Source organism: Heterocephalus glaber, unplaced genomic scaffold (assembly GCF_053883595.1).
Source record: "Heterocephalus glaber isolate CG9 unplaced genomic scaffold, H.glaber_assembly_v1.0 deba00001454, whole genome shotgun sequence".
NCBI lineage: Eukaryota > Metazoa > Chordata > Mammalia > Rodentia > Bathyergidae > Heterocephalus > Heterocephalus glaber.
The window spans coordinates 8459997-8487556 of record NW_028258303.1 but is presented as its reverse complement, the minus strand read 5'-3'; the positions used below and the strand labels follow the sequence as shown (position 1 = coordinate 8487556).

Sequence of the window (27560 nt, the reverse complement as noted above, 5' to 3'; positions counted from 1 at the left end):
AAATGTTTGTTTGTTTTTTTTAATAAAAATGGAGTATTTCTCAGCCATAAAGAATGAGAAGCTAGAGACATTTATAACTAAATAGATGCACATTGAGGCCACACTCTTAAGTGAAATAAATAGGACACATATGTGTAAATACCAAATACTTTCTCTGGTGTGAGAAACTGAAAGTGCAAATAAGAATCAAAATATAAAATGGATAATGTGAAATAGGAAGAATAGGTTCAAAGTGCAAGGGGAAGTGGGAGGGGTTGGGGAAAGGAAAGAAGGGGATGGAATAAATATGAGAAAAGGAAAAAATGGAGACAAAGTCATTGTAAATAGGGAGGGGTGGAAGGCTTGAAGGGAGGACAGGGAAATAGGGAAAAATAAAAACCAAGATAGATCATGTAAAGTTTTAAATTCCCAATAATGAGTATCAGCACACTATATACCTAAAATGTACCCATAAAATTAGTGAAAAAAATAAAAAATCTAGACAAAATTTATGTAATTCAATTTTTATAATTATAAGAAAACCAGTGTAAGTTATATTACAGTAAAATTGTAACTTAAATGTGTTTTAGAGAGCTAATGAAAAGAACTTAATGGTCCTAGCTAAAAAAAAGAATATAACAAAATCTTGAATAGTCAACAATCTGTCTTGGAATAAGAATAGTGATTTTTTTCATAGTTCATCTATTTCTTAAGAAGTTCATGTTCTAATAATAGATTCAAGGTTCAATTTATATTACTAGTAAAAATTTTCTATAAAACTTTATTTTATAACTTATTTTTTGGAGATCCTTGTCATATAATTTCCATCAATAGTATCCATAAAATTAATGTGACAAGTCTCATGAAATCTATTATATTCATCTTAGTAATGCATATGCAACATGAACAATTTTATATATGTATAAACACAAGTTATGTAACAGTAGAGGTGAATCTATGACACAGGTGTTATTTGTTTTGAAAACAAAAGATATTAATGTGTTAATGTATAAGTTGTTTTTCCTAAACTAAATCCTCAGTAGTTAGATTTAATAGCATCTTGGCCCTTTGTTATAAATAAGTAACTTGCATTTTTGGCACTCTTTTCTAAAAGGTTTTCCATTGCTGCTGTATAATATTTCTAATGTTTATTTATTAGAGCATAAGCTTTGGAAAGCTGATGACTGATTTTAAAAACTGATTTAAAAGGTAAAATGGACCAAACAGAATGCTATATATACATTGGAAATGTATGGTGGATTTTCAATGAAAAAGAACAGTTAACACGTATCAGGCTAACACAAAGGGTTCGATTGTTACATCAAAGTCACACAAATCAAATGTCTTCCCCCAAATCAAGCTCTTATACTCATTTCAAGGGTTCTGGCAATTAAGACGCTTACTTCCATGGTACTGGCAAAAAGCAGACCCTAGAATCAGTGGAACAGATTGGAAGATGCAGAAACAACTCCAGACATATTCAGGCCCCTCATCTCTTTGACAAAGGGGCCAAACACCTTCACTGGAGGAAAGATAGCCTCTTTAACACTCAGTGTTTGAAAAACTGGCTTTCCACATCCCAAAGCTTAAAACTAGACCTGTATCTTTCACCATGCACTAAACTAAAATTGAAATGGATCAAAGATCTAAATATCAAAACAGAAATGCTAAATCTGTTGAAAGATAGATTAGGTAGAACTTTTGAAGACACTGGTGTAGTAGGCAAAGACTTCATGAACAAAACTCCAACTGCACGGGAAGTATCACAAAGAATCAACAACTGAGATCTCATCTTATTAAAAAACTTTTGCACAGCAAAAGAAACCACTTACAGAGTGAAAAGACAACCCACATTGTGGGAAAAAAATTTTGACAGCTGCTCCTCAGACAAAGGACTAATATCTAGAATAAAGTATTCCAAATAATCAGACCCTCTAAATGTAAAGACTCAATCCAAAAATGGGCATGTGAAATGAATAGACATTTCTCAGATGAAGAAGTAGAATCAGCAAATAAATATATGAAAAAAAATGTTCAATATCACTGGTCATTCAAGAGATACAAATTAAAACAATGCTGAGATTCCATCACACTCCGGGAAGAATAGCTGCTCTCAAGAAGTCAAACAATATTGGAGCCGGAGCTGAAGGGGACTCTGAGCCGTGGCGCGAGGCGGGTGGGGTCGGCTCTGCTGGGGCCCTCGAGGCTGCGGAGTGAATGAGCCGCTGGGGCTAGTCCCTTCCCCGCCCACTCCATCCACTTTCTGCCGCGGGGACCTGGCCAGGAGGGGGCCGGTGGCAGCAGGATGTTCTCCAAGAAGCCTCACGGGGACGTGAAGAAGTCCACCCAAAAGGTGCTGGATACCAAGAAGGATGCCTTGACCCGCCTCAAGCACCTGCACATAGTCATTGAGAATGCAGAATCTATTGATCTTAAACAATTTTTTGACCAACATTTTTCACATATATATTATGTGTTCTTTGAAAATTTTGTGACTATTGAAGCTAGTCTTAAGCAAAAAGGTCACAAGTCTCAAAGAAAGGAATTGGATGCTATACTTTTTATTTTTGAGAAAATTTTACAACTTCTTCCAGAAAGAATTCATCAGCGATGGCAGTTTCATAGTATTGGATTGATTTTGAAGAAACTACTCCACACAGGAAACTCCTTAAAGATTAGGCGGGAAGGTATTCGTTTTTTCTTGATGGTTGCAAGCTCTTCAAAATAACTGTAGCAGAGAACAACTCTGGATGTTTTCATGCTTAATCCCTGGGTTCTAAGGCACCACAATCTGACCATGGACCTCAAACTTTAGATAATCTTATTAATCCTCCACTCAACCTTCAAGAAACTCAAGTCACTATAGAGGAAATCACTCCTCTTGTCCCTCCACAGTCAAAAGATAAAGGACAAGAAGATCTCACAAGCTACTTTCTTGAAGCACTTTTAAAATACATAGTAATTCAGGTTAAAAGTTTAGAATGGAAGAACAAAGAAAACCAAGAAAGGGGATTTTCATTTTTGTTTTCACATTTTAAGAAATATTATTTACCTTATATTCTTCTAAACATCTGCAAGGAGAACAGTTTATATCATCCTGCACTTGATATCCCACAGATAAGACCAAAGCCCCATTATGTCATGATAAAGAAGGATGCTGAAACCAATGAAGCAATCTATTGTACAAAAGAGCCTTTCATTAAAGCTCGTGTAATAGTAATTCATTGGCTGGTTTCTTTTTGGCTGGAGCCAAAACCACATACTAGACCTCATATTCCTGGGATGGAAGATGAAGTCTTGCCAAAGAATATTCAGAGAGCAGCTGCTAGTTTAGTATCCAGAGAAGAAAACAGAAATGATAATGCTGATAAAGGAGACAGAACCACAGAACCAGAGCAGTCTCATTCCAATACCAGTACTCTCACAGAATGAGAACGTAGCTCCTCTAGTCTCTGTAGTATTGATGAAGAGCATCTCACAGACATTGAAATAGTTCGCAGAGTGTTTTCTTCTAAAAGAAGTAATGTAAACTTTGTCACAGAGAGATTTCGTCAGGCATTTTTATTACCAATTTGTGAAGCAGCAGCTATGAGAAAAGTGGTAAAAGTGTATCAAGAATGGATCCAACAAGAGGAAAAACCTTTGTTTATGCAAGAGCCTGAAGAAATTATGATCACTTCTTCCGATATACCTTGCAATGAAAATGCTAAAGACCATGATATTTCAGTGGAAGAAGGAGAAAAAGGGGAAGAGGAAAATGGGACCAGTGTGGCTGAACATGTTCGAAATTCCAGTTGGCCAAAAACTGGCTCCTATCAAGATCCTCTACATAATGCCTCTGAAGAAGCCACAGAACAAAACATACGAGCTGGTACTCAGGCTGTTTTGCAGATGCTACTTGTGTTGCTCAGAGTCACGGAGTCTGTACTTAAGATGTCATCACAAGCTTTTCTACACTTCCAGGGGAAAAAAATGTGACCTTGGCAGGTCGACTTGCAGGACCACTTTTCCAGATGCTTATAGTTGCCTGAATCAAAGCAAATCTAAATGTGTACATCTCTCGAGAACTTCAGGAGGACTTATTGTCATCGTTGACCTATTGGGAAGAATTGGCCACTGAGTGGTCACTGACTATGGAGACATTAATTAAAGTTTTAGCTAGAAATTTATATAGTTTGGATCTCAGTGATTTGCCATTGGATAAGCTGAGTGAACAGAAACAAAAAATAAAGCACAAAGAGAAAGGAGTTGGACATGAATTTCAGAAAGTTTCAGTTGACAAGTCATTTTCTAGAGGATGGAGTCGCGATAAGCCTGGCCAGGCCCCAGTGAGACAGAGAAGTGCAACAACCACTGGCTCTCCAGGGACTGAAAAGGCCAGGAGTATAGTGTGGCAGAAAACTGTTGATATTGATGATGCTCAAATACATCCCCGCTCAACTAGAGTCAGACATTTTTCACAAAGTGAAGACACTGGAAATGAAGTTTTTGGTGCCATTACCTTGAAGTAGCAGTACTTCTGACATCTTGGAACCATTCACTGTTGAACGTGTCAAAGTCAATAAAGAGGACATGAGCCCCAAACTACCTCCTCTTAATAGTGATATTGGCAGTAGCAGTGCTAATGTTCCTGACTTGATGGATGAGTTTATAGCAGAATGACTGCGAAGTGGTAATGCCTTGAATATGACAAGAAGAGGAAGTAGTCCAGGCACCCTTGAGATTCCTAAAGACCTCCCTGATATTCTAAACAAGCAGAACCAGATGTGCCCCATTGATGACCCAGGCATGCCATCTCAGTGGACTTATCCTGCTAGTGCAGGGAGCAGTGATCTTATCAGCTCAGACAGTCACTCGGATTCTTTCAGTGCTTTCCAGTATGATGGCTGAAAATTCGACAACTTTAGCTTTGGAGGTGACCCTGGAATTGCATCCTCTGCTGATGTGGATTCTTTCTCTGGCTATCATCAGAGTGCTGAGGAGCAGGAAGTGGCTAGTCTAACCACACTTCATATAGATTCTGAAACAAACAGTCTAAATCAACAAGCTTTCTCTGTTGAAGTTCCAACAGTCACTGGTTCAGAAAGTGCTTCCCCAGTTCATTCCACTCTGGGGTCCAGGTCACAGACTCCTTCCCCTTCCACACTGAATATAGATCACATGGAACAGAAGGATCTACAGCTTGAAGAGAAGCTCCACTACACTGTTCTTCAGACACCAGATGATCTAGAAATCAGTGAATTTCCATCTGAATGTTGCAGTGTGATGGCAGGGGATACTCTCACCGGATGGCATGCTGATGTTGCTACTGTTATGTGGTGAAGAATGCTAGGCATTTTGGGAGATGTCAATGCTATTATGGATCCTGAAATATATGCTCAAGTTTTTGATTACTTCTGTGAACTTTGGCAGAATCTAGCCAAGATTAGAGATAACCTCAGCATTTCAACTGATAACCTGACCTCCCCTTCTCCACCAGTTTTGATTCCTCCACTAAGAATTCTTACACTTTGGCTTTTTAAGGCAACCATGTTGACTGATAAATATAAACAAGGTATATTACATGCTCATAAACTTATTTGTAATACAATGAAAAGAAGACAAGATGTATCACCAAATAGAGATTTTCTAACACATTTCTACAATACAATGCATTGTGGATTATTTCATATCGATCAGGATATTATTAATACAATCATCAAGCACTGCTCACCTCAGTTCTTTTCACTTGGTTTGCCTGGTGCCACAATGCTAATTGTGGATTTTATTATACCTACTGGTAGAGTGGCTTCTTCAGCTTTTCTCAATGCACCAAGAGTGGAAACACAAGTTCTTCTGGGATCTTTGGTTTGCTTTCCTAATTTATATTGTGAACTGCCTGCTCTCCATCCCAACATTCCTGAAATTGCTGTGATTCAAGATACAGATGTTAAGGAACTAATAATCAAAACTGTATTAAGCTCAGCAAGAGATGAGCCCTCTGGTCCTGCACGGTGTGTAGCGCTTTGCAGTTTAGGTATTTGGATTTGTGAAGAGCTGGTCCATGGTTCTCATCATCCTCAAATTAAAGAAGCTCTGAATGTAATTTGTGTTTCCTTAAAGTTTACTAATAAGACTGTAGCTCATGTAGCTTGTAACATGCTTCACATGCTGGTTCATTATGTACCTAGACTTCAGATTTACCAACCTAATTCTCCCTTGAGAATTATTCAAATCCTAATAGCCACTATGACTCACCTTTTGTCAAGCACAGAAGCTTCGTCTTATGAACTGGGCAAGAGGTTGGTAGTATCCTTACTTCTCTGCCTTCTGTACTGGATCATGACCTTACCTCTAAAGACACTACTCCAACCAGTACATGCTGCAGGAACAGAAAATGATAAAACAGAAAAATCAGTCCTTAATTGTATTTATAAGGTTTTACATGGGTGTGTTTATGGAGCTCAGTGTTTTAGCAATCCAAGGTATTTTCCAATGAGCCTCTCTGATTTGGCGTCTGTAGATTATGATCCTTTTATGCATTTGGAAAGTCTCAAAGAGCCTGAACCTCTACATTCTCCTGATTCAGAACGATCTTCTAAACTCCAGCCAGTAACAGAAGTGAAAACACAAATGCAACAAGGATTAATCTCTATAGCAGCCCATACTGTTACTACACATCTGGTAAATCACTTGGGCCATTATCCAATGAGTGGTGGTCCAGCTATGCTAACAAGCCAGGTGTGTGAAAATCATGATAATCATTACAGTGAAAGTACTGAACTTTCTACTGAACTCTTTGAGAGCCCAAATATCCAGTTCTTTATGTTGAACAATACAACCTTAGTGTCTTGCATCCAGATCAGATCAGAAGAGAGTATGCCTGGAGGAGGTTTATCAGCTGGCTTGGCATCAGCCAGTTCAAATGTCAGAATCATAGTATGTGATCTGTCTGGAAAATATTCATGGGATTCTGCCATACTATATGGACCATCTCCTGTGAATGGCTTGTCCAAACCTACATCTTTCATACTTTCATTGTCTCACCAAGAGAAGCTAGAAGAGCCTCCTACATCTAATGAATGCTTAGAAGATATAACAGTAAAAGATGGGCTTTCCCTCCAGTTTAAAAGATTTAAAGAAACAGTACCAACTTGGGATACAATAAGAGATGAAGAAGATGTTCTTGATGAGCTCTTGCAGTATTTGGGTGTTACTAGCCCTGAGTGCTTACACAGAACTGGAATCTCACTTAATATTCCTGCTCCACAACCTGTGTGCATTTCTCAAAAACAGGAGAATGATGTTATTAATGCTATCCTTAAACAACACACAGAGGAAAAAGAATTTGTTGAGAAGCATTTTAATAACTTAAACATGAAAGCTGTGGAACAAGATGAGCCAGTACCTCAAAAGCCTCAATCAGCATTTTATTATTGCAGATTGCTTCTTAGTATATTAGGAATGAATTCCTGGGACAAATGGAGGAGCTTTCATCTCCTGAAGAAAAATGAAAAACTACTTAGAGAACTTAGGAACTTGGACTCAAGGCAGTGCTGAGAGACACATAAGATTGCAGTATTTTATGTTGCTGAAGGATAAGAAGAGAAGCACTCCATTCTCACCAATGTAGGAGGAAGTCAAGAATATGAAGATTTTGTAGCCAGTCTTGGTTGGGAGGTAAATCTTACAAATCATTGTGGTTTTATGGGAGGACTACAAAAAAATAAAAGCACTGGATTGACCACTCCATATTTTGCTACCTCTACAGTGGAAGTAATATTTCATGTATCAACAAGAATGCCTTCTGATTCTGACGACTCTTTGACCAAAAAATTGAGGCATTTAGGAAATGACGAAATGCACATCGTTTGGTCAGAGCATACTAGAGACTACAGGAGAGGAATTATTCCTACAGAATTTGGTGATATCCTTATTGTAATATATCCAATGAAAAATCATATGCTTAGTATCCAGATAATGAAAAAACCAGAGGTTCCCTTCTTTGGTCCACTTTTTGATGGTGCTATTGTGAATGGGAAGGTTCTACAAATTATGGTTCGAGCAACAGCTATAAATGCAAGCCGTGCTCTGAAGTTGTTGATTCCATTGTATCAAAACTTCTATGAGGAGAGAGCACGTTACCTGCAAACAATTGGCCAGCACCATTTAGAACTAACAACATTTGAAGATTTTGCAGCACAGGTTTTTTCTCCAGCTTCCTACCATCATTTACCATCTGATGCCAATCATTAAATATCAGTTCTGTTTATCTGAACGCTTCTACCCAGAGATTCTACCCAGTGAAGCTCTCACAGCAACACAGGTAGATGGGGCTGACCTGGCCTCTCCAGTGTCTCCTCGAACTAGCAAAAGCCGCATGTCCATGAAGCTGCGTTGTTCCTCTGGCTCGGCCAATAAATCCTAAGGAGACAAGCAGCCCAACAGTGTGATCAGCAGTAGCCACCTTAGCACGAACATAGTGTTAACCCCTTCAGGCCTTCATATCTGCCATGCCATGCATGTTCCTTCATGTACATTTATTTGAGAAAACACTGGACTTAAATAATTTGTAACTTAATAGTTTAGATTTGGGCTGTTTATTCACTTCATTTTTCCCCGTACACTCCAAACTGCCATCTTTTGAGGGGGTGGAGTTTTATTCTATGCTCTTTACCTTCCTAGATACTCACATCTTAAGTAATTTTACCTCTAATTTCATGATTAATGTTGAGCCAAAATTCAATTGGACAGATAGTCTCCTTGTATTTATTGTACCCCCTGACAGCTTTATGGTTCAATAAATACATAATGTTTTACAAATGTAAAATTAAACTTAAGCGTTTGTAAAGTTAAAGTTACAGATCTGTTAATAAACAGGATATGTGCAGATTATGTCACAAAAATAAAACACTCAAAATTAAATGGTCATTTAGCATCTTAAATTCCAACTGAAATAATTTTAATGTTACCTTTTTCTTCTCAAGGCAGTATCTCATTTCCTGACTATGTAGATGATTCCATGCATATCAAGTAATTAGAAAAATCACTGCCAAATCTTGATTTGTTTAGCTTCCAAGTAATTTTCTAATGCTTTGCTTTTTAAGTGCCATCACTGTTAAATATTATTTGTTTTGAGATTGTAGCCCATTAATATTGGCTGATAGATGCTGTATCTCTATACTCTTCCTTAAGTACCAAAAATAAGGCGGTGGGAAGGAGAAAAAAACTTTTCTGATATGAATATGTTGCTCAAATTATGTATATTATTTAAAAAGAAAAGGGAACATGACCAGGAGTCTAAGTTAAATCTAATATCGTTCATACTGAACTTGCAGGTGCAAGTTGATATACATTCCACCCTCTGGAAGCATTTTCCTCTTAGATAAGCTGCTCACATTTTTTAAAATTGGGCATCTCCTAAGGAAGTGTAGCATGACATCAGTACCAACTGCATGTGTAAATACGTCATACCAGAAAACCATAGAATATAAATTATGTAACATCATTCATGTAGTGTCTACAAATTTATAACAATGGGGAGGGATAAAAAAGATGGAATGGTATTTAATAAAACAATAAAAATATTCTTACTATCAAAAAAAAGAAATCAAACAATAACAAGTTCTGGTGGAGCTGTAGAGAAAAAGAAACCCTTCTCCACTGTTGCTGCGAGTGTGGACTGATGCAACTACTGTGGAAATCAGTGTGGAGATTCCTCAAAAAACTAAAATTAGAGGTTCCATTTGACCTAGATATTCTCCTTTTTGGTACCCTCCCGAAAGAATGAAAAGCATCATACCACAGCAATACATGCACACCCCTGCCTATAGCGGCACAGTTTGTGCTAGCTAGATCTTGGAAACAGCTCAAATGCCCATCAGCCAATGAATGGATAAAGAAGATGTGGGGTTTTTTATACAAGGGAGTACTACTCAGCCATAAAGAAAGAAACATGAGATATTTCTAGGTAAATGGTTTCACCTTGAGACCATACTCTTAAGTGAAATAAATTGGCCACGCATGTTTAAATATTGTGTTGTTTCTCTGGTGTGAGAAACTGTAAGTGTAAATGAGGACCAAAATGTATAATAGATGTTGTGAAACAGGAAGAAAATGTTCAAATGGATGGAGAAACTAGGGAGGGAGGCTGGAGAAAGGAAGGAAGGGAAAGGAAAAGAAAATGAGAAAAGAAGGAAAAAATGGAAGCTTTTGTAAATAAGGAGGGGAAGAGAGGTTTGAGGGAGGGGAGGAGATGGGATAAGAAAAAAACAACAAACAAACAAGCTCACTTGAAGAAGGGACACATCTGCAGTATTGAGAGCAGCTCTCTAAGCCCATTCATCCTGCCTTGAATATTGATGCTCTGAGTCAGGCAGTAGAGAAGATCTCCAAGTGAGGTTTTGAAGGATTATCTCATACAGGAGAGAGAATTTTTCATCCATGAAATATCTGTATTTTATGTCCCAGCAATGTGACATTTTCTGAGTCAACAATGTGACTCATGAACCCACTGATGTAACTTCAAATCTTCAAACCAATTCATAACATGCTATTAAAATTGCCATACATAAGGACCTTCCTTCTACCAAATATTATTCATCTATTTACCTGACCTTCTAGTTTTCAAAGAGATTATAGGAGTTTACCTCCTTTTCTTTTCCTTAAATAAAAATCAGTTGCTGTAACTTCTTCCTCCCCACCTGCTCCGTTTCCTCCATTCATTCTGAGAAGTTTCTTCCATTGGAAGGGAAGGGTAAGCCTGGCATTCTGGATTTTTCATTGCTGTTGAATTATAAAGAAAACAGTTTACAGGTAATGTTTATTTGACCTGCACTGCCATTTTTTTTATTTCTCTTATGGGTTTTAAATGTTTCAAAACATGGTTTGAAGGAAGAGTTAAAATATTGCTTTTCTTGATGATTATTTTTGTTTTCTTTTAATTTTCACTTATTTCTAAGTTTCCAGAATTTAGCTTTTGAAGAATTCAATGCTTCAATTGAAGAAAAATGTAAAACGCAGGCTTTTTGGATTTGCACTTATAATATAGTAGAGAAAAAGAAAAGACAGTTAAACTTATCCATCATATTTTAAATTACAAATTGTAATATTTTCCCATTTGTTGTTTATTAAAAATTATTCCTTCTGGAACAATAATCCATTAAGCTAATTTAAATAAAATATATCCCTTCATTATTTTGATGTCTTCTTTTAAGTTACACTACACACACACACACACACACACACACACACATATTTTATGCTAGGGATCAAACCCAGGACCTTGTGCTTGAGTAGCAGCCATGGTACCACTGTGCTAAATCCCTGGCCCTCATTGTATATATTTAATTATAAAGTGCCTGTCTCAAAATATTTCAGGTGAAGTTTTGTGTAACAAATTATAAAATCTCTATTCTTTTTAATTTTTTCTACTTTGTATGTATCAGAAGTACAGTGAAATAATTCCCATAAATGAATCATATATGAAACACTGAATCCAATATTTGCAGCCTGATTTATCTATTTTGCTGTTCTACAACAGGGGGTATAATTTCTACCATCAAGTCCCAATACCTTTAATCACATCAAGCTCCTAAACTTTAGTGCTGTTTCTTCTTTCTAGCTTGTTCTTATGAACAATAAACCAAGTTCCATATGCCCTCTCCCCAACTTACTCCCTGACTACTTGAGGGATAATTGAATCTTTCTTCTCGAAAACACTCTGAAGTCCAGTAATAGCTAGTATTTCTTTACTGTTACTGTCAGGTGGTCTTCAAAAAGCTTTACATGTTTTAAGTATTTTAATCCTCTCAAAAGCCTATGAGCTAGCTTCTAATATTCAGTACCCTTTTGCAAGCAAGGAAACTGGAATGCAAAGTAGTAACCTGCCCCAAATGACACCACTAGTATTATTATAAATCAAATATTCTGCTCAATAGGGTGATATCACATAAACATATCCTAGTCTGTCCCACTTTTCCAAAAATGAATTGCTGAAATTCTAATGTGATGAATTTTTTGCCTTTCATTTTTATAATTATAAATAATAATCATACTCATATTTAAGCATGAACAAATACAATATACTGTAGTTCTCCTGGGAGGACATAATAATGGCTGGTATTTATTATTTCTTCTGTGTACCAAACAACACTTTAATTCTTTGTGTGTTTTGACTCCTGTAATCTTAAAAGCAACAGTTATAATTCAAAATAACAATTTCTCATTCCTCTCCCAGTGAAAAATCCAGGACAAGTAATATTCCTATCATTCTCATTTTACAATAGAAAAATTAAGGTACAGAAATGTGAAATAAAATTCCCCACGTCATGCCAACAAGAAATTTCAGAGCTAGAGTATGAATCAAACTGATATTCCAGAATGCACATCCTTTACTGCTGCACTGTGTCCCTAGCTCCCGAGACAGAACAGAATCAGTACTATCAGTATGCATCAGAATCAGCTAGGTAATGTGGCAGAAACAACAATTCCAAAATATTAGTGACTTTTAACATCAAACATTTATTTTTTGCTTATGCTATATATCTATTATTACTCCTCAAGCAACTTTCTTCCATAATCTATCATTCTGAGATGGAAGCTCGTGAAATAATCTTCGTTTGTTAATTTGTAGTGTGGGGAACACAGAACACCACGGATTGCAAAAGAGTCTAAAATTTCCACTACAAGTTTCACATAATTCTTCTATTTCCTTGGTTTATTCAAAGCAACTCATATGGCTACAGCTATCTAACTCCAGGGAGCAAAGAGGAACAAACTAACCATATGTTAACAAGTGAGAAAATTAAATATAAATGACAAACAGCACCAGTTCCTACTATTGCATCTTACTCCTGTGAATCAATCTGGTTTTAATTAAAATGTGAAAACTATCATTTGGTAAATGTACTACATTATTGTCTCAAAAATCCTTAGATTCCATCATAGTTTTTCAGAAAAATGTAACTCAATCCTTAACATATAAATACCCATTCTTAAAATGGCTTGTAAACATTAAGCTATTTTTATATATATAATGTAAATATAGCCTATATTATACAGATTATGTTTCAGTTGCTCATCTAGATTTTCACATCTTTCTTTTTAAAATTTAATTCTGCTTATATTCAATAGAGTATCTACTGGGTTGTCTAGAATTTGTTGAAGTTACTAAAATCCTTTTCTAGCTTATTATAACTTTTTAAAAGTTAAATGATCATACTTGTCAGCATCTAATCTAAGCATCATTGTTGTGCTTGTCAGATTGAGTCACAGAGACAGTGTTATTCCAACAACAGTTTTTAGTCATTTACCTTCTTGCAACCTTATCATAAGCACATTTTTCCTCTGAGAATATCTCTGGAGATTTTAAGTGACAAACATAATATCTTAAATGTGTGAAAAAAATGACTCCCCTGCTCCCAATAATATGCTTTGTTTGATCCAGAAACAGATAATTTGCATAAGCCAAGACAAATAATTATCTTGTACTTTTTCTCCCTGATGATTCAATGTTAAAGCCTTCCCACATCATCCTCTAAATCATATATTACATGTCCAACTTTTATTCAATATATGATCACCTCCATTTCCCAGATTGCACTATTTACATTTTAACCTAATCAGGAAAATTTTCCATCAGAATTTTAATTCTTGCATAAAATAAATTACACCTTTCTGCATGCCTTTTTGCAATGTTAAATTTAAAGTGAAACCCTTATATTATTTACTTCCAATTTGCTGATTCCTACTGTATCCATTGATTCAACTGTTTTTATGGTAAATAAAATAAATAGGTAAATATTCATTATATTATGATAATGGTTCACATTATGCTCATTCTACTTTAATGTTAGTAGGTGTGCATGTCTATATATATATGCACACATACATATTCTATATGCATGAAATTAGTGTCTTTTTTTTTTTTTGTACTTCTAACATTGAACCCAGGGCCTTCACACTAGGTCTTTTTTTTTTAATTTTGAAGCATGATCTCACTAAGTTGCCCAAGTAGGAATCAAACTTGGGTTCCTCCTATGTCAGCCTCCCAGAGTTCTGGAATTAAAGGTGTGTTTGCTATCATGCCCTGCTTTGCTCCTTATTTTTTGATTGATCTTTTGAAAATACATTTTCAGAATATAGAAAATAATTTTTAAATTAGAAGGGAACATTAATCAGAATGTTGGAACATATACTGTTTTATCATGTTCTCAATGTTCCATTTGCTTTAACAGGGTAAATAAAAGATTTGTAAATACAAGAAATATTATAAGGTTATGTGTTATTGTCACAATTTCAAATCTTATCAATGAAATTTTTAAATGCCCAAATGGTGAAAAGTGTAATTGCTGTTCTTTGACAATGATTAATTTTCTAAGTTTTAAAAATATTAATTCTGATATTCTTAAATATTTTATGCATTATGAAAAAAGAAGGAAGTAAAATATTCAGAAGATTATGTTCACTGTAATTTGATTTATCAACAAATATTTTCTAGAAAGTCATGACTTTCAAAGGTTCTCATTATTTTTGTTTGTTTAGGAAATATTTACTGAACACTTAAAATATGTTGAGTCATTGAAGCTATAAAACCACATAACACCATCTACCAATTAACCACAGATGACTAAGACTAGCAGAATACCTAGTCATAATAGCAGTGTTTTCTCAAGTTGTAATCATCACAAAAAAGTAGATCTAATGTGATGATTTCAGAAACATAGTTCATTTTAGCACAATTTAAAATCGCTTTTCTGCTTATTGATTTTAGGATTATATTATATATGTTACAGAGGAAAAGAAGACCTGCAAACATACTAACTACCTCTTGGGTATTATAGTCCCACATGTGCCTTTATTCTGTTTACTTTTCTGTTTGCATTCATTGATTTTTGTTAATGAAAAGGACACATTTGATGACTGCGTATGAGAACAGTCTTCCTTTATAGCAATCTAATTTAACCATTTTAGTTGCATCTAATATTTAAGAATTATTTCATCTCTAAAAAATAAAACAACTATAAAATATGACTACATAAAATAAAACATCTTAAAATGTACATGTTTAATTTGAAAGACTGTCATATGTTTAGACTAGCAAACTATATTAACTTCTAAAAATCATAATGTAATTTGGTAAATAGCGGGTAGGTTGTCGTCATGATTATTTTGATATCATAGTGTGTCAGTGGCAGCACTATGTAAGCATCAAACTATTAATTAAATACGTATTTACAGTTGCATGTTTCCTTTTCATGTGACATATTTAAGATAACAAATCGCTACACTGTGGTAAAATACCATCATGTCTTCTTACATAGTTCAACACATGTACTGAGTAACTTATTTGCTGGGTACTTGCAGAAGTAGCAGCCGTACACAATAAACAGTAACTATTATTCCAACTCTGGCATTTGCATTTCATTCAATATACTTAACAACCCAAAATAGCAGACTCTGTCATTATCTCTAGTATAAAAATGAAAATGTGGGGGCTTAGAAAGGATGAATAACTTGCTTAATGTCGCAATCAGTACTAAATTTGTGCCATGTTAATATGAACATAGAGATTCAGCTACAGAGACCTTAGCCTCACACTATACCCCTTCACCAAACACAGGGATAGGAGAAGAGTGATTTTCTATGTGTGCAAAATGCATAAAGGGAAGAATGCTTTTGTTACATTTTCTAGTATATGAAGATAGAAACATGGGGAGAACCAAAGTAATTTAATACTAGTGCTCACTCAGAATACTTGCTAAAAGTCCTATTTAAACTACATATTAATGAGTGAAAGTAAAATGAAAAAGATACCATACAACACTTTTAATATTTTATTACTATATTATATTATAGATAGATGTCTATAGAGAAAGAATGAGCTCAAATTTCATTTTATCATATTTCTCTATGGTTCTGAACGATCACAATGAGATCTTTTAAATTTAATTTGTCTTCCCTGAGACTAAGGAAACTTGATGTAGGCTGAAGTCTATTTTTATTACTGACTACATCTGCTGTTGAAGACCTGAATAAACAAAGAACAAAACTAAACTATGGTTCTGCATTCCAATATTATCACCTACTAATCCAATAAACAAAGTCTTAAAGATGTTGTATGAGCACAGCTCTAGCCATCTGACTTAGAAAGGTATGGGGTATTAAAAATAGTACAAGGAATGCTTAAATGTTGAAGTAATATTACATTAGAAGATATATTGCCATTAGTACCCCTCATAACACTTCCCCTAGCTTCATACACACTTATCCCATTGTTCTTACCACTTTCTGAGGCATTTCTGGAAGCCCTTCACTGTATCTTTAGTTGTGCTCCCTTGGTTTCCTCATTCTCATTAATTTTAAACATTTATTTTTCACTGTCATTATGACTTTGGGGAAGAACCAGAAGTCTAATGGTGCCAGATCTTGTGAATAAAGTGAAGAATGACACACCGTGATGTTTTTATTTGACAGAAATTTCCATAAATGCTTGATCAACATAGAATAATAAAAATACACATTGAATGTTTAACCTTAAAATATTTATTACACTGAAGAACAAATTCCCATTAATCTCTCTCACTTCAAATAAGATTTAACCCATCATTTTTGGCAATGTGTCTTTTACTGTAGTAAGTTTTTTTTTTTTTTTTTGTAATGTAAGCATCCATTTTAGTTTTGCTATTTGGAGCACTGTAGAACCAAGAAACACATATATATAGCCCTTTAAAAAACATGCATTGTAATTAAAAACAGCAAGGTTTCAGCCTGCATAGCGTGATTATCTTGGATGCAGATATAATTACTTTTAGCTGTCTCCAGAGCACTCTTGAAAGCATTATGATGGTATGGTGGCATCTACTTCTTTATCTTTTTGAAGAAGTATATAGGGATCCATTAGATAGAACTTTTAAGGTATATACTCAACAAACAGAGTGTGGGCCAACTAGAGAAAGGCACATTATGGTCAGGAATTGGGGATATTTATGTGTTTTGGGGAGGAGAAATCTGTGGATTAGTGAATCTGTAGGCAGTTTTGGTGTGGTTTAGAGTAGAAATGTGATGTTTCACATATTGGTAGAAAGATAGTGGTTAATTTCACAGGTGAAATGATAGCCCATTTTACCAGAGAAAGGCAGGGCCCTGTGTATTTTATTTCTTATGGTTAAGTTTATGACCTTCACCTTATCAACCAAGCTAATTTATGGACTTAAAGTATCTTCAAGGAACTTTGATTGTGATGGGTCTGGAAGAAAAGAAACATCAATGAGCCTAGGGACCACACATATGGTTAACCTTCAGTAACTGTGATTGCATCCTGAAGTCTCCGTCTTCTTAAAAGTACAACTTTAAGTCATGATTTTTGTTTATCTCTTTTTTATCTATCTTTATTTCTTCTATCCTACATCATTCTCCACCTCAAGACTTTTGATCTTGTATTGTTAAGGAATACAGAGGTGCCAAAGGACAATCTTCTTATGGCAGCTGCAGGCTGGGGCATGTGTGCTGACGCTGATTAGCCACGGATCAAAAGTCTAACTCTGACTGATAGAGAAGAGACAACGGAAAGTGAGGTTTTCTGTTTAGAGAACCATCATCCTTTGATAGCCTGGAGAAGAGGACAGGAATATTAGCAAGTTGTTGACTTTTAAACTTCATTTTTAACAATGTCCTCCTATTTTAATTATAATAATTGCAATGGGATACAATAAATAAAAATATCTACATTTTTATCACCATTGGGCCTTTAAAAGTCTTACTGTAGAGCTCAGAATCTGTGATGTAGCCTGTATTTTGTAGACATGAAGACTTTGTATAGTGACTAAATTTAGATAATAAATATAAGTCCAAAGAAGATAATAGAAAGTTTATGCCACAAACATAGCAAAATTTATTACCTAGAATATTCATATTGGCATTTTTATCCAATAGCCACACTTATATTGGAAGTCAAACTTACCTTAGCTGTACTTCTGTACTTGAAAGTATATATATATATATATATATATATATATATATATATAAAGTATATATATATATATATATGTATAGGTAAAGTAAATATATATATTGGTAAAGTATAGATATATATATATATTGGTACCGGGGTTCGAACTCAGGTCCTTGTGCCTTCAAGGCAGGCAGCGGAACCACTGACCTAAATCCCCTTCCCTTACTTGAAAGTATATTAAAACAACACAATGGCAGTATACAAAACAAGGCTGAAGGACATATATTTTAGGAAGAGCTAATGGGGCTGGGAATCATGAACTCTACAGTTGTAGCCTAAAATGTTATAAATGTAGCTGGAAACTGCTAGTACGGGCTAGTGCTGTGTAGAGCCCCTTATTATGTCTAGCTCATCTTTCTCTTTGTTTATGTTATTACTCTTAGTTACTCCTTTTTGTTATACTTTCCTGTTGGATATTTAAGTGCAAGTCAAAATAAGGTCCGTGTTAAGCACAATCAATCTCTCTATATGTCAGGGTCACTTAAAGCTCCTCAGGGATTACCCTCAGGACCATGTGAGGAGCCTCTTAGTTCCACTATTTTTTCCCCTGTACCAGTTATATCATTTGCCAAGATAGGTTCCAGTCTCACATAACCATATGGCTTTCCTTTTTTTAAAATTTTTTTCTCATTAAGTTTATTGGTACATTTTTGGTATAAAATGCAGTTACATTCATCACTGGGATCTTGTACCTTTACATGAGTATCTTGGTTCTTATTTTTTTCCCCTTCTCTTGCCCTCTCTTCACCCCCTCCACCCTTCCCTATTTGCAAAGACCTTGTTTCCATTTTTTTCCTATTCTCATATTTTTTCCTTTCCCTTTTTTCCTGTCCCCTACCCCTCCCAATCCCCCTGCTCTTTTAGACCTTTTCTTCCTGTTACACAACATCAGTTATACACTTTTTAAATTACCATATTAAGATCTAGGAGACATTACCACAGATTTTACAGAATTTAAAAGGATATAGAAACCATATTACAAAAATCTTTTTTGAAATAAATTTGACAACTTCTAAGAAGTACCTTGGAAGACGAATTAATGAAACTAACTCTGGAGGAAATATAAAATTTGAATAGCACCTATTAAAGAAAGTATATTCCTAGCTTGAAAACCTACCTATATGACAACAGCAGGCTCATAAACATTTTCACTGATAAATTATATCAAACAATTAAAACAGAAAAAAGAAGGAACACTTCTCCCCTCATTTTAGGAACTCAACATTGTGCTAATCCTAAAACAGGATAAAGATAATAGAAGAAAAAAGTATGAATATAGATAGAAATTTGTTTTAAAAAAAAAACTATTGGAAGTCAGATCTGGCAGGATGTAGAAAGTGGTTTTGTTATAGGGATGGCAGTGTTGGTTCAGCATTGGAAGATCCACCCCCAAAAGTTATCATTTTAACAGAGGAAAGACAAAAGCCATATGATCCTGTCACTAGTTGGAGAAAAAGTATTAGACTAAATTCTACAGCTGTTCATGGTAAAAGCTATCAGGAGCCTATAAGTAGAACAGAACCTTCTCAACAGATTAAAGACATGTACTCCATACTTCCAGCAAGAATGTCTTATATGAATGGAGAAGATGCAATGCTTTCTCCTTAAGGTGGGGAACAAGGGCGGATATGCTTACTCTTTATCTGTCCATTAAACTTTGAAACCTAGTCCCCACCAAAATAGTCTGGCAATAAAATGACACAACTAGGATAGGATTGGCATAGCAGAAGCAAAATCTTTATATGTAGATGAAATGATCATCTACAGAGAAAATGCTAAGAAATCTCTAGGAGCCCCTAGAACTTGTACTTGAATTTAGCAGGATTAGAAAACACAAGGTATATATAAAAATTCAGGTCTGTGTATACTTGCTATAAATGAAGAATTGGATATTGAAATTTAAAAGTTATGTAGGAGTACAAAGGACCTAGAAAAGTTAAAATCAAAAACAAAAACAAAAACATTGTTGGAAGATGTTTAGTAACTAATTTTAAGGCTTCTTCTAAAGCTACAGTAATCAAGGCACTGTTGGTGTAAGGAAAGACATGTAGATCATTGGAATAAAGGAAAGAATCTAGAAATAGAACCACATATGTATGGTCCACTGAGTTTTGAAAGATTATTTAACATTAGCATTTTATAGAATATAAACTTAATTCAAGAGCCGAGGAAGAGATAGTGTTTTCAGCAAACGGCATTAGAATACCTGGCATCCATATATAAAAAATTAACCTCAACCCTTTTGTTCCATACATGAAAATAACTTGAAAGCATCTGTGAACCTAAATAAGAAAACCTAAAAGTATAAAACTTTAAGAAGAAATTATAAGGGAAAATATGTATGAATTCAGGGCAGGCAAGAACTACCTAGGATACAAAAAACATGAAGTATAAAAGAAAAAAATTGATAAATGAGATTCCATCAAAATTTATAACTTTAAATGACATCATTAAAATGAAAAGTAGTCCTTAAACAGACCATATTTCTAATACATATAACCTATGAGCAGAATATATAAAGAATTCTTAGAGCTCATTAATAGACAACCCAATTAAAATGTAGACCTAAGAAGATGATAAATAGCCAGTATAGCACAAGGAATGGTGTGCAACTCTAGAATCAGAAAAATACTAATCAGTACAATAACAAGATTGAATTATGCACTCATTAGGGAGATGAAATTAAAAGTTTTAAAAGCCTTGTCACGACTTTTTCTTTTTGTTGGATTCTCCTGCTTTGAGTTTAATTTGTCATACCCAATGGATTCATTCTGCAGGGATTTCTGGGGTTGTGATCCTCATTGTCTTTTCCTAGGGTACTGTCTAAAATTTTTTGGAGTGCCGGTTTCGTATTCATGAAGTTTCTGAGGTGCTCTTTGTAATGAAAGTATCTTATTTCTCCATCAATATTGAAAGATAGTTTTGCAGGGTACATCAATCTATGTTGGAGGCTGTTTTCCTTTAGGGCTTGAAATACATCACTCCAAGCTCTTCTTGCCTTGAGGGTTTGCATTGAGAAGTCTGCTGTGATTCTGATGAGCTTTCCTTTGTATGTGATTTGTTTCTTTTCTCTCACTGCTTGTAGAATTTTGTTTCTCTGTTGGATTTCTGGAATCCTATTATATGCCTATGTGTAGATTTTTTTTTTATTAAGGCTAGCTGGAGTCCTATATGCCTCACTTATCTGTATGTCAAGTTCTTTTCCCCTACTTGGGAAGTTTTCTGCTATCACTTCTGTGAAAAGTTTTTTTATGTCATCTGCACTCCTCTTTCTTCATTGACTCCAATCAGTCTTATGTTATTCTTCTTTGCATCATCTAGCAGCTGCTGGATTGATTTCTCGTGTTCCCTTACAATTTTAAAGCATTTTTTTCTTTTCCTGGTCACTAATTGCAATCTTATCTTCTATATCTGAAATTCTATCCTCACATTGGTTCATCCTGCTGTGGAGACTTTCAATGGAGTTTTTAATCTCTTGGAAATCTGTTTGTATCTGTTTTATGAATTCCATTTGTTTCCTCTGTTGGGGTTCCATCATGTTCCTCAGATCCTCTATTTTTTTATCTGTGTCCTCTCTAGATTTATTAATCATGTCTTGCACCATGAGCAAAATCTTTGCTGTTATCTGAGTAATTATTTCTGATTTCATTTTTCCTGATCCTCTTTTGTTGCCAGTTCAGAGTCCAGGTGGTTGAGTATCAGATTGTTCCATCTGTTTCCCTTTTGGGTTGCCGTAGGTGATCCAAAAGTCTGTTTTTGAGATTTGTTTACATTTCTTCTCATTTCCACAGGAGGGGGTGCTTCTGGTGCCCACATGGCTCACCTTCTCTGCCCTTGGAGCTTGGGATAGCAGCGGGGGAGCTTCCTTCCAGATGCTTGGACTGGCTGAGCTTCTTTGCCACAGGAGCCTGGGATGCAAGCCGGGAGTTTCCTTCTGGGTGCTGGGACTGGCTGAGCTTCTCTGCCCTAGGAGCCTGGGATGGAGGCAGGGAGCTTCCTTCTGGGTTCTGGGACCAGCTGAGCTTCTCTGCCCTGGCTTTCCTTTAAATCATGTGGACATTGTTCTATAGTGCCCTGCTCAGGAGCTTGGGTTGCTCCCCAGACTTGCAAGGTCCTCCAGAGGGATCTCATCATGCTTTGAGTCCTGAATTATCCTGGAGGGTAAGAACCCAAGTATTACATGTCCCTTTTGCCATTTTATCTTTTGCATCTTTGGTCTCCAAGCCTCAGTTGTTGACCACTGAGAAAGTCAGTTATACCAGTCTTGATGTGGGAACACTTGTTCTTAATCCTACTATAATTTTCCCTAAACAGGGGTCATTTTGAAATATGAAGCATGACTAGAGAATTGACCTGCTAGGTTGGCACTCTTCTACATTACCCTCTTATGAAACTTTATGTTACATTTCTCACAAATGTATTTAGTATCACAAACATATGTATTAATCACAAAATATATGAGACATCCCATTATTATTGATCTTCATTTAATATTTTTATTAATTATTGTGTGCCTCAAATAGGCACTTTTAGAAAGAGTTAATGAGAGTATCACACAAGACATTTTACTCAGGATTGGTTGAGATTGAAAGTATAAGTAAGTTTTATACGCTAATCCTTGAATGTGATTTCTCAAGCACATTGATAACATGAATTCTTATGGTCCACCACTTCATGTCAGGTCCAAAGGTTAATGAGCCAATGTCTTATTTCTCAGTGGTCCTGACTTTAATTATTGAGAAAAATATGGAAGAAAATGTCAGTAGCCCTTTAACATGTAGCTTTTGGTTTAACATTCTTGACCAAGATGGGGAAATGAAAATTAAAGAAACTACTCTGGAATTGAATAGTTTGTCAAAGAATTTCTTTAGAAATTGGCAGAACAAAAAATAAAGAAAATTCTGTGAATGGCTTTATATCCTTTTATAGTAAAGAATATTTTTCCATTAAATTTATTGGCACATTTTAGGTATAAAATACAGTTACATTCATCGTTGGGATCTTGTACCATTACATGATGTATCTTGGTTCTTATTTTTGCCCTTCCACTGCACTCCCTTCACCCCCTCCACCCTTCCCTATTTACAAAGACCTTGTTTCCATTTTTTTCCTATTCTCATATTTTTTCTTTTCCCTTCTTTACTTTCCTCTACCCCTCCCACTTCCCCTTCTCCTTTAGCACTTTTCTTCCTATTGTACAATACCAATTATACATTGCTTTAATTACAATATCAAGATCTAGAGGACATTACCACAGATTTTACAGAATTACAAAGCATATTACAAAAATCTTTTTTGAAATAAATTTGACAACTTCTAAGAAGTACCTTGGAAGACAAATTAATGAAACTGACTCTGGAAGAAATATAAAATTTCAATAGCAGCTATTAAAGAAAGTATATTCCTAGCTTGAAAACCTACCTATATGACAACAACAGGCTCATATACATTTTAACTGATGAATTATATCAAACATTTAAAGCAGAAAAAAGAAGGAACACTTCTCCCCTCATTTTAGGAACTCAACATTGTGCTAATCCTAAAACAGGATAAAGATAATAGGAGAAAAAGTATGAACATAGATAAAAATTTGTTTAACAAAAAAAAACTATTGGAAGTCAGATCTGGCAGTATGTAGAAATTGGTTTTATTATAGGGATGGCAGTGTTGGTTCAGCATTGGAAGATCCACCCCCATGAGTCATCATTTTAACAGAGGAAAATAAAAAGCCATATGATCCTGTCAGTAGTTGGAGAAAATTTATTGGACTAAGTTCTAGAGCTGTTCATGATAAAAGCTATCAGGAGACTAGAAGTAGAACAGAACCTTCTCAACAGATAAGACATGTACTCCATACTTCCACCAAAAATGCCTTATATGAATGGAGAAGATACAATACTTTCACTCTAAGGTCGGAAACAAAGGCAGATAATGCCTACTCTTCACCTGTCCATTAAACTTTGAAACATAGGCCCAAACCAAAATAGTCTGGCAATAGAATGACACAATTAGGATAGGATTGACAAGGTAGAAGTAAAATCTTTATATGTAGGTGAAATGATCTTATACAGAGAAAATATTAAGAAATTTATAGGAGCCCCTAGAACTTGTATTTGAATTTAGCAGGATTAGAAAACACAAGGTATATATAAAAATTCAGGTGTATGTATACTTGCTATAAATGAAGAATTGGATATTGAAATTTAAAAGTTATGTAGGAGTACAAAGGACCTAGAAAAGTAAAAAGAAAAAAACACAATGTTGGAAGACTTTTATTACCTAATTTTAAGACTTCCTCTAAAGCTACAATAATCAAGGCAGTGTTGGCATAAGGGAAGACATATAGATCACTGGATAAAACAGAATCTAGGAATAGAACCACATATATATGGTCCACTGACTTTTGAAAGATTATTTAACCTTAACATTTTATAGAACATAGACTCAATTCAAGAGAAGAGGGAAAAAAAGTGTTTTCAGCAAATGGCACTAGAACACATGGTATCTGTATATAAAAAATTAACAACCCTTTATTTCCATACATAAAAATAACTTGAAAGGATCTATGAACCTAAATATGAAAGACTAAAACTATAAATCTTAAGAAGAAATTATAAGGGAAAATGTTTATGAATTTAGGGTAGCAAGAATTTCCTAGGATATAAAAAAATGATGTATAAAAGCAAAAAATTGATAAATAAGATTCCATCAAAATTTAGAACTTTAAATGACATCGTTAAGAAAATGAAAAGTAGTCCTTAAACAGACTATATTTATAATACCTATAATCTATAACCAGAATATATAAAGAACTCTTACAGCTCATTAATAGAAAACCCATTTAAAAAGTAGACACAAGAAGATTATAAATAGCCAGTACAGCACAAGTGAAGGTGTGCAACACTAGAATCAGAAAAATACTAATCAGTACAATAACAAGATTGAATTATACACTTATTAGGGAGTTGAATTTCAAAGTTTTAATAGAACAAATGTCAGCTTAGGTGTCAACCAGTTAGAACTTTCTAATACTGCTAATGTGAGTGTAAAATGATAAAACCATTTAGGAAAACAGTATAGAAATTTCTTGTATTACTGTTAAGAACCAACAGAACTTTTCCAAAGTTTTTTACTTGAGAGGAATGAAAATGCTTGTTCACAATAGATTTGTACATACAAGTTGAGTATACCTTATCTGAAATTCTTGGGACCAGAGTGTTTCAAATTTTCGTTTGAAAGCCACTTGATCTGCAAAGAGGATAGATACTCCTGCTTTTTTATTTTTTCGTGTTCCTGTCACATGGAGTATTGTTTTCCACCCTGTAACTTTCAGAAGATGAATTTCTTATTGAATTAAATGTGTTTCTTGTATGCAGCATATTGTTGGATCTTGCTTCTTGACCCATTCTGCCAGTCTATTTCTTTTCATTGGTAAATTGAGACCATTAAAATTGATGTTTGTAACTCATACATATTGACTTATCATTGTCATGACCTTTTCAGTTTGTTGGATTCTCCCCCTTTGCATTTAATTTCTTGTTGCACCTGACAGATTCATTTTGCGGTGCGGAGATTCCTGGTGCTGTGATCCTCATTGTCTTTTCGTAGGATATTGTCTTAAATTTTTTGGAGTGCCAGTTTGGTATTCATGAAGTTCCTAAGGTGCTCTTTGTCATGAAAATATCTTCTTTCACCATCAATTTTGAAAGATAGTTTTTCAGGGTACATCAATCTGAGTTGGAGGTTGTTTTCCTTTAGGTCTTGAAAAACATCACACCAAGCTCTTCTTGCCCTGAGGGTTTGCATTAAGAAGTCTGCTGTGATTCTGATGAGCTTTCCTTTGTATGTGATTTGTTTCTTTACTCTAACTGCTTGTAGAATTTTATTCTTCTGCTGGGTTTCTGGAATCTTAACAATTACATGGCTATGTGTAGATTTTTTTTTGATCAAGGCTAGTTGGAGTCCTATATGCCTCACTTATATGTATGTCAAATTCTTTTCCCCTGCTTGGGAAGTTTTCTGCCATCACTTCTGTGAATAGTTTTTTTTTTATGTCTTCTGCATTCTCTCCTGTTTTTTCATTTACTCAGATCCATCTTATGTTATTCTTCTTTACATTGTCTAGCAGCTGCTGGATTGATTTCTCATGTTCCCTTACAATTTTAAAGCAATTTTTCTTTTCCTTGTCACTAATTGCAATCTTACCTTCTATATCTGAAATTCTGTCCTCACATTGGCTCAGTCTGCTGTGTAAGCTTTCAATGGAGTTTTTAATCACCTTGAAATCTGTTTGTATCTGTTTTATGGATTGCATTTGTTTCCTATGGTGGGATTCCATCATGTTCCTCAGTTCCTCTATTTTTTTTTATCTGTGTTGTCTGTAGATTTATTAATCTTGTCTTGCACTATGGGCACAATCTCTGCTGTTATCTGAGAAATTATTTCTGATTTTATTTTTTCCAAATCCTCTTCTGTTGCCAGTTCAGGGAGTCCAGGTGGATGAGTATAAGAGTGTTCCATATCATTTCCTTTGGGGTTGCTTTAGGTGATCTGGAAGTCTGGTTTTGAGACTTGTTTACATGTCTTCTCATTTTGATTTGGGGGGTCACGGGAGTGTTGCTGGTGTTTGTGTGACTTATCTCCTTTGCACTAAGCGGTGTGGTACGGCAACCCAGAAGCCTCTTCCTGGGCACTGGGGGCAGCTCTACTCCTCTGAACTGTAATAAAGAATATTTTAAAAGTGAGGGAATTATTTTCCAGTTATTTTTCTTTCTGCAAATATGTCATGAAACAATCAACTAAAGAAAGTGTAGGTATTGAAGGTAAATTTCCATAAATTTGGATATTTTGTTACATGTTCTAAAAGGTTCACAAATCTTCATTAGAAGTCCAATATCAAAATTGTGAGAAATGTCTTTTGCAAATATGAGTGAAGACATGTATTTAAAATATATATTAACGCTTGACATTTTCTGCAAAAGAAACAGAATTTGATGTCTAGCTTTGCAAAGAATCACATGTAAGTTTTTCCCTTGAGCATAGGGGATTTTAGCTTATTCTGAATGCTCTAAATTTTTTTAAGTCTTATTTTCATTATTGCAAATACAAAGTTAGATTTTTTAAGGAAGAGATACTGAAGTGATTTGTGTTGCATGAACTTTGATATTTAGATGAATTCCTCTAGTCATAGTAGGCTCTCTAAATAAGAATTTTCTGAATGTTAATTTCATGTGTGTGTGTGCACATGTGTGTTTGTGTGTGTGGCCTTTTTTTTCCTCACACTACTATGTATATAGAGAAAACACTACATGAATTGTCATTTTGGATTGGAAGATTGGAAGACTGAAACTCAGATCACATTACAAGAAAATTCACTGGTAAAGGTTCATCTCACACTTGAACAGAAATGAAGGAAATTTCTTTTTAAGTTAGCATGAAAGTATTTATTGGAATCACCAAAGAAAATGAAAAAAAAAGAAAATATTAAGTCAAACTATACAAGAGGAAACGTAGAAAAATATAGTATCTAGTTCACCTGTGTTTATTCTTTTAATAAAACAATGATACTCAGCTGATAGCATTTTAGTCC

General features: G+C 34.9%; 2 protein-coding genes across 6 annotated transcripts in view; both read left to right on the top strand.

Annotated features, from left to right (window-relative positions):
- Positions 1–27560, top strand: part of Ccser1 (coiled-coil serine rich protein 1) — a 1339591-nt gene that overhangs the window by 772616 nt on the left and 539415 nt on the right. The window lies entirely within an intron of this gene.
- LOC101701956 (ral GTPase-activating protein subunit alpha-1-like) lies at positions 837–10812 on the top strand. Its single transcript, XM_013073348.3, is given in 6 exon segments — positions 837–2682; positions 2684–2756; positions 2758–3943; positions 3946–4471; positions 4473–8206; positions 8238–10812. Coding segments are annotated over 6 exon segments (6066 nt in total). The 5' UTR covers positions 837–2284; the 3' UTR covers positions 8387–10812.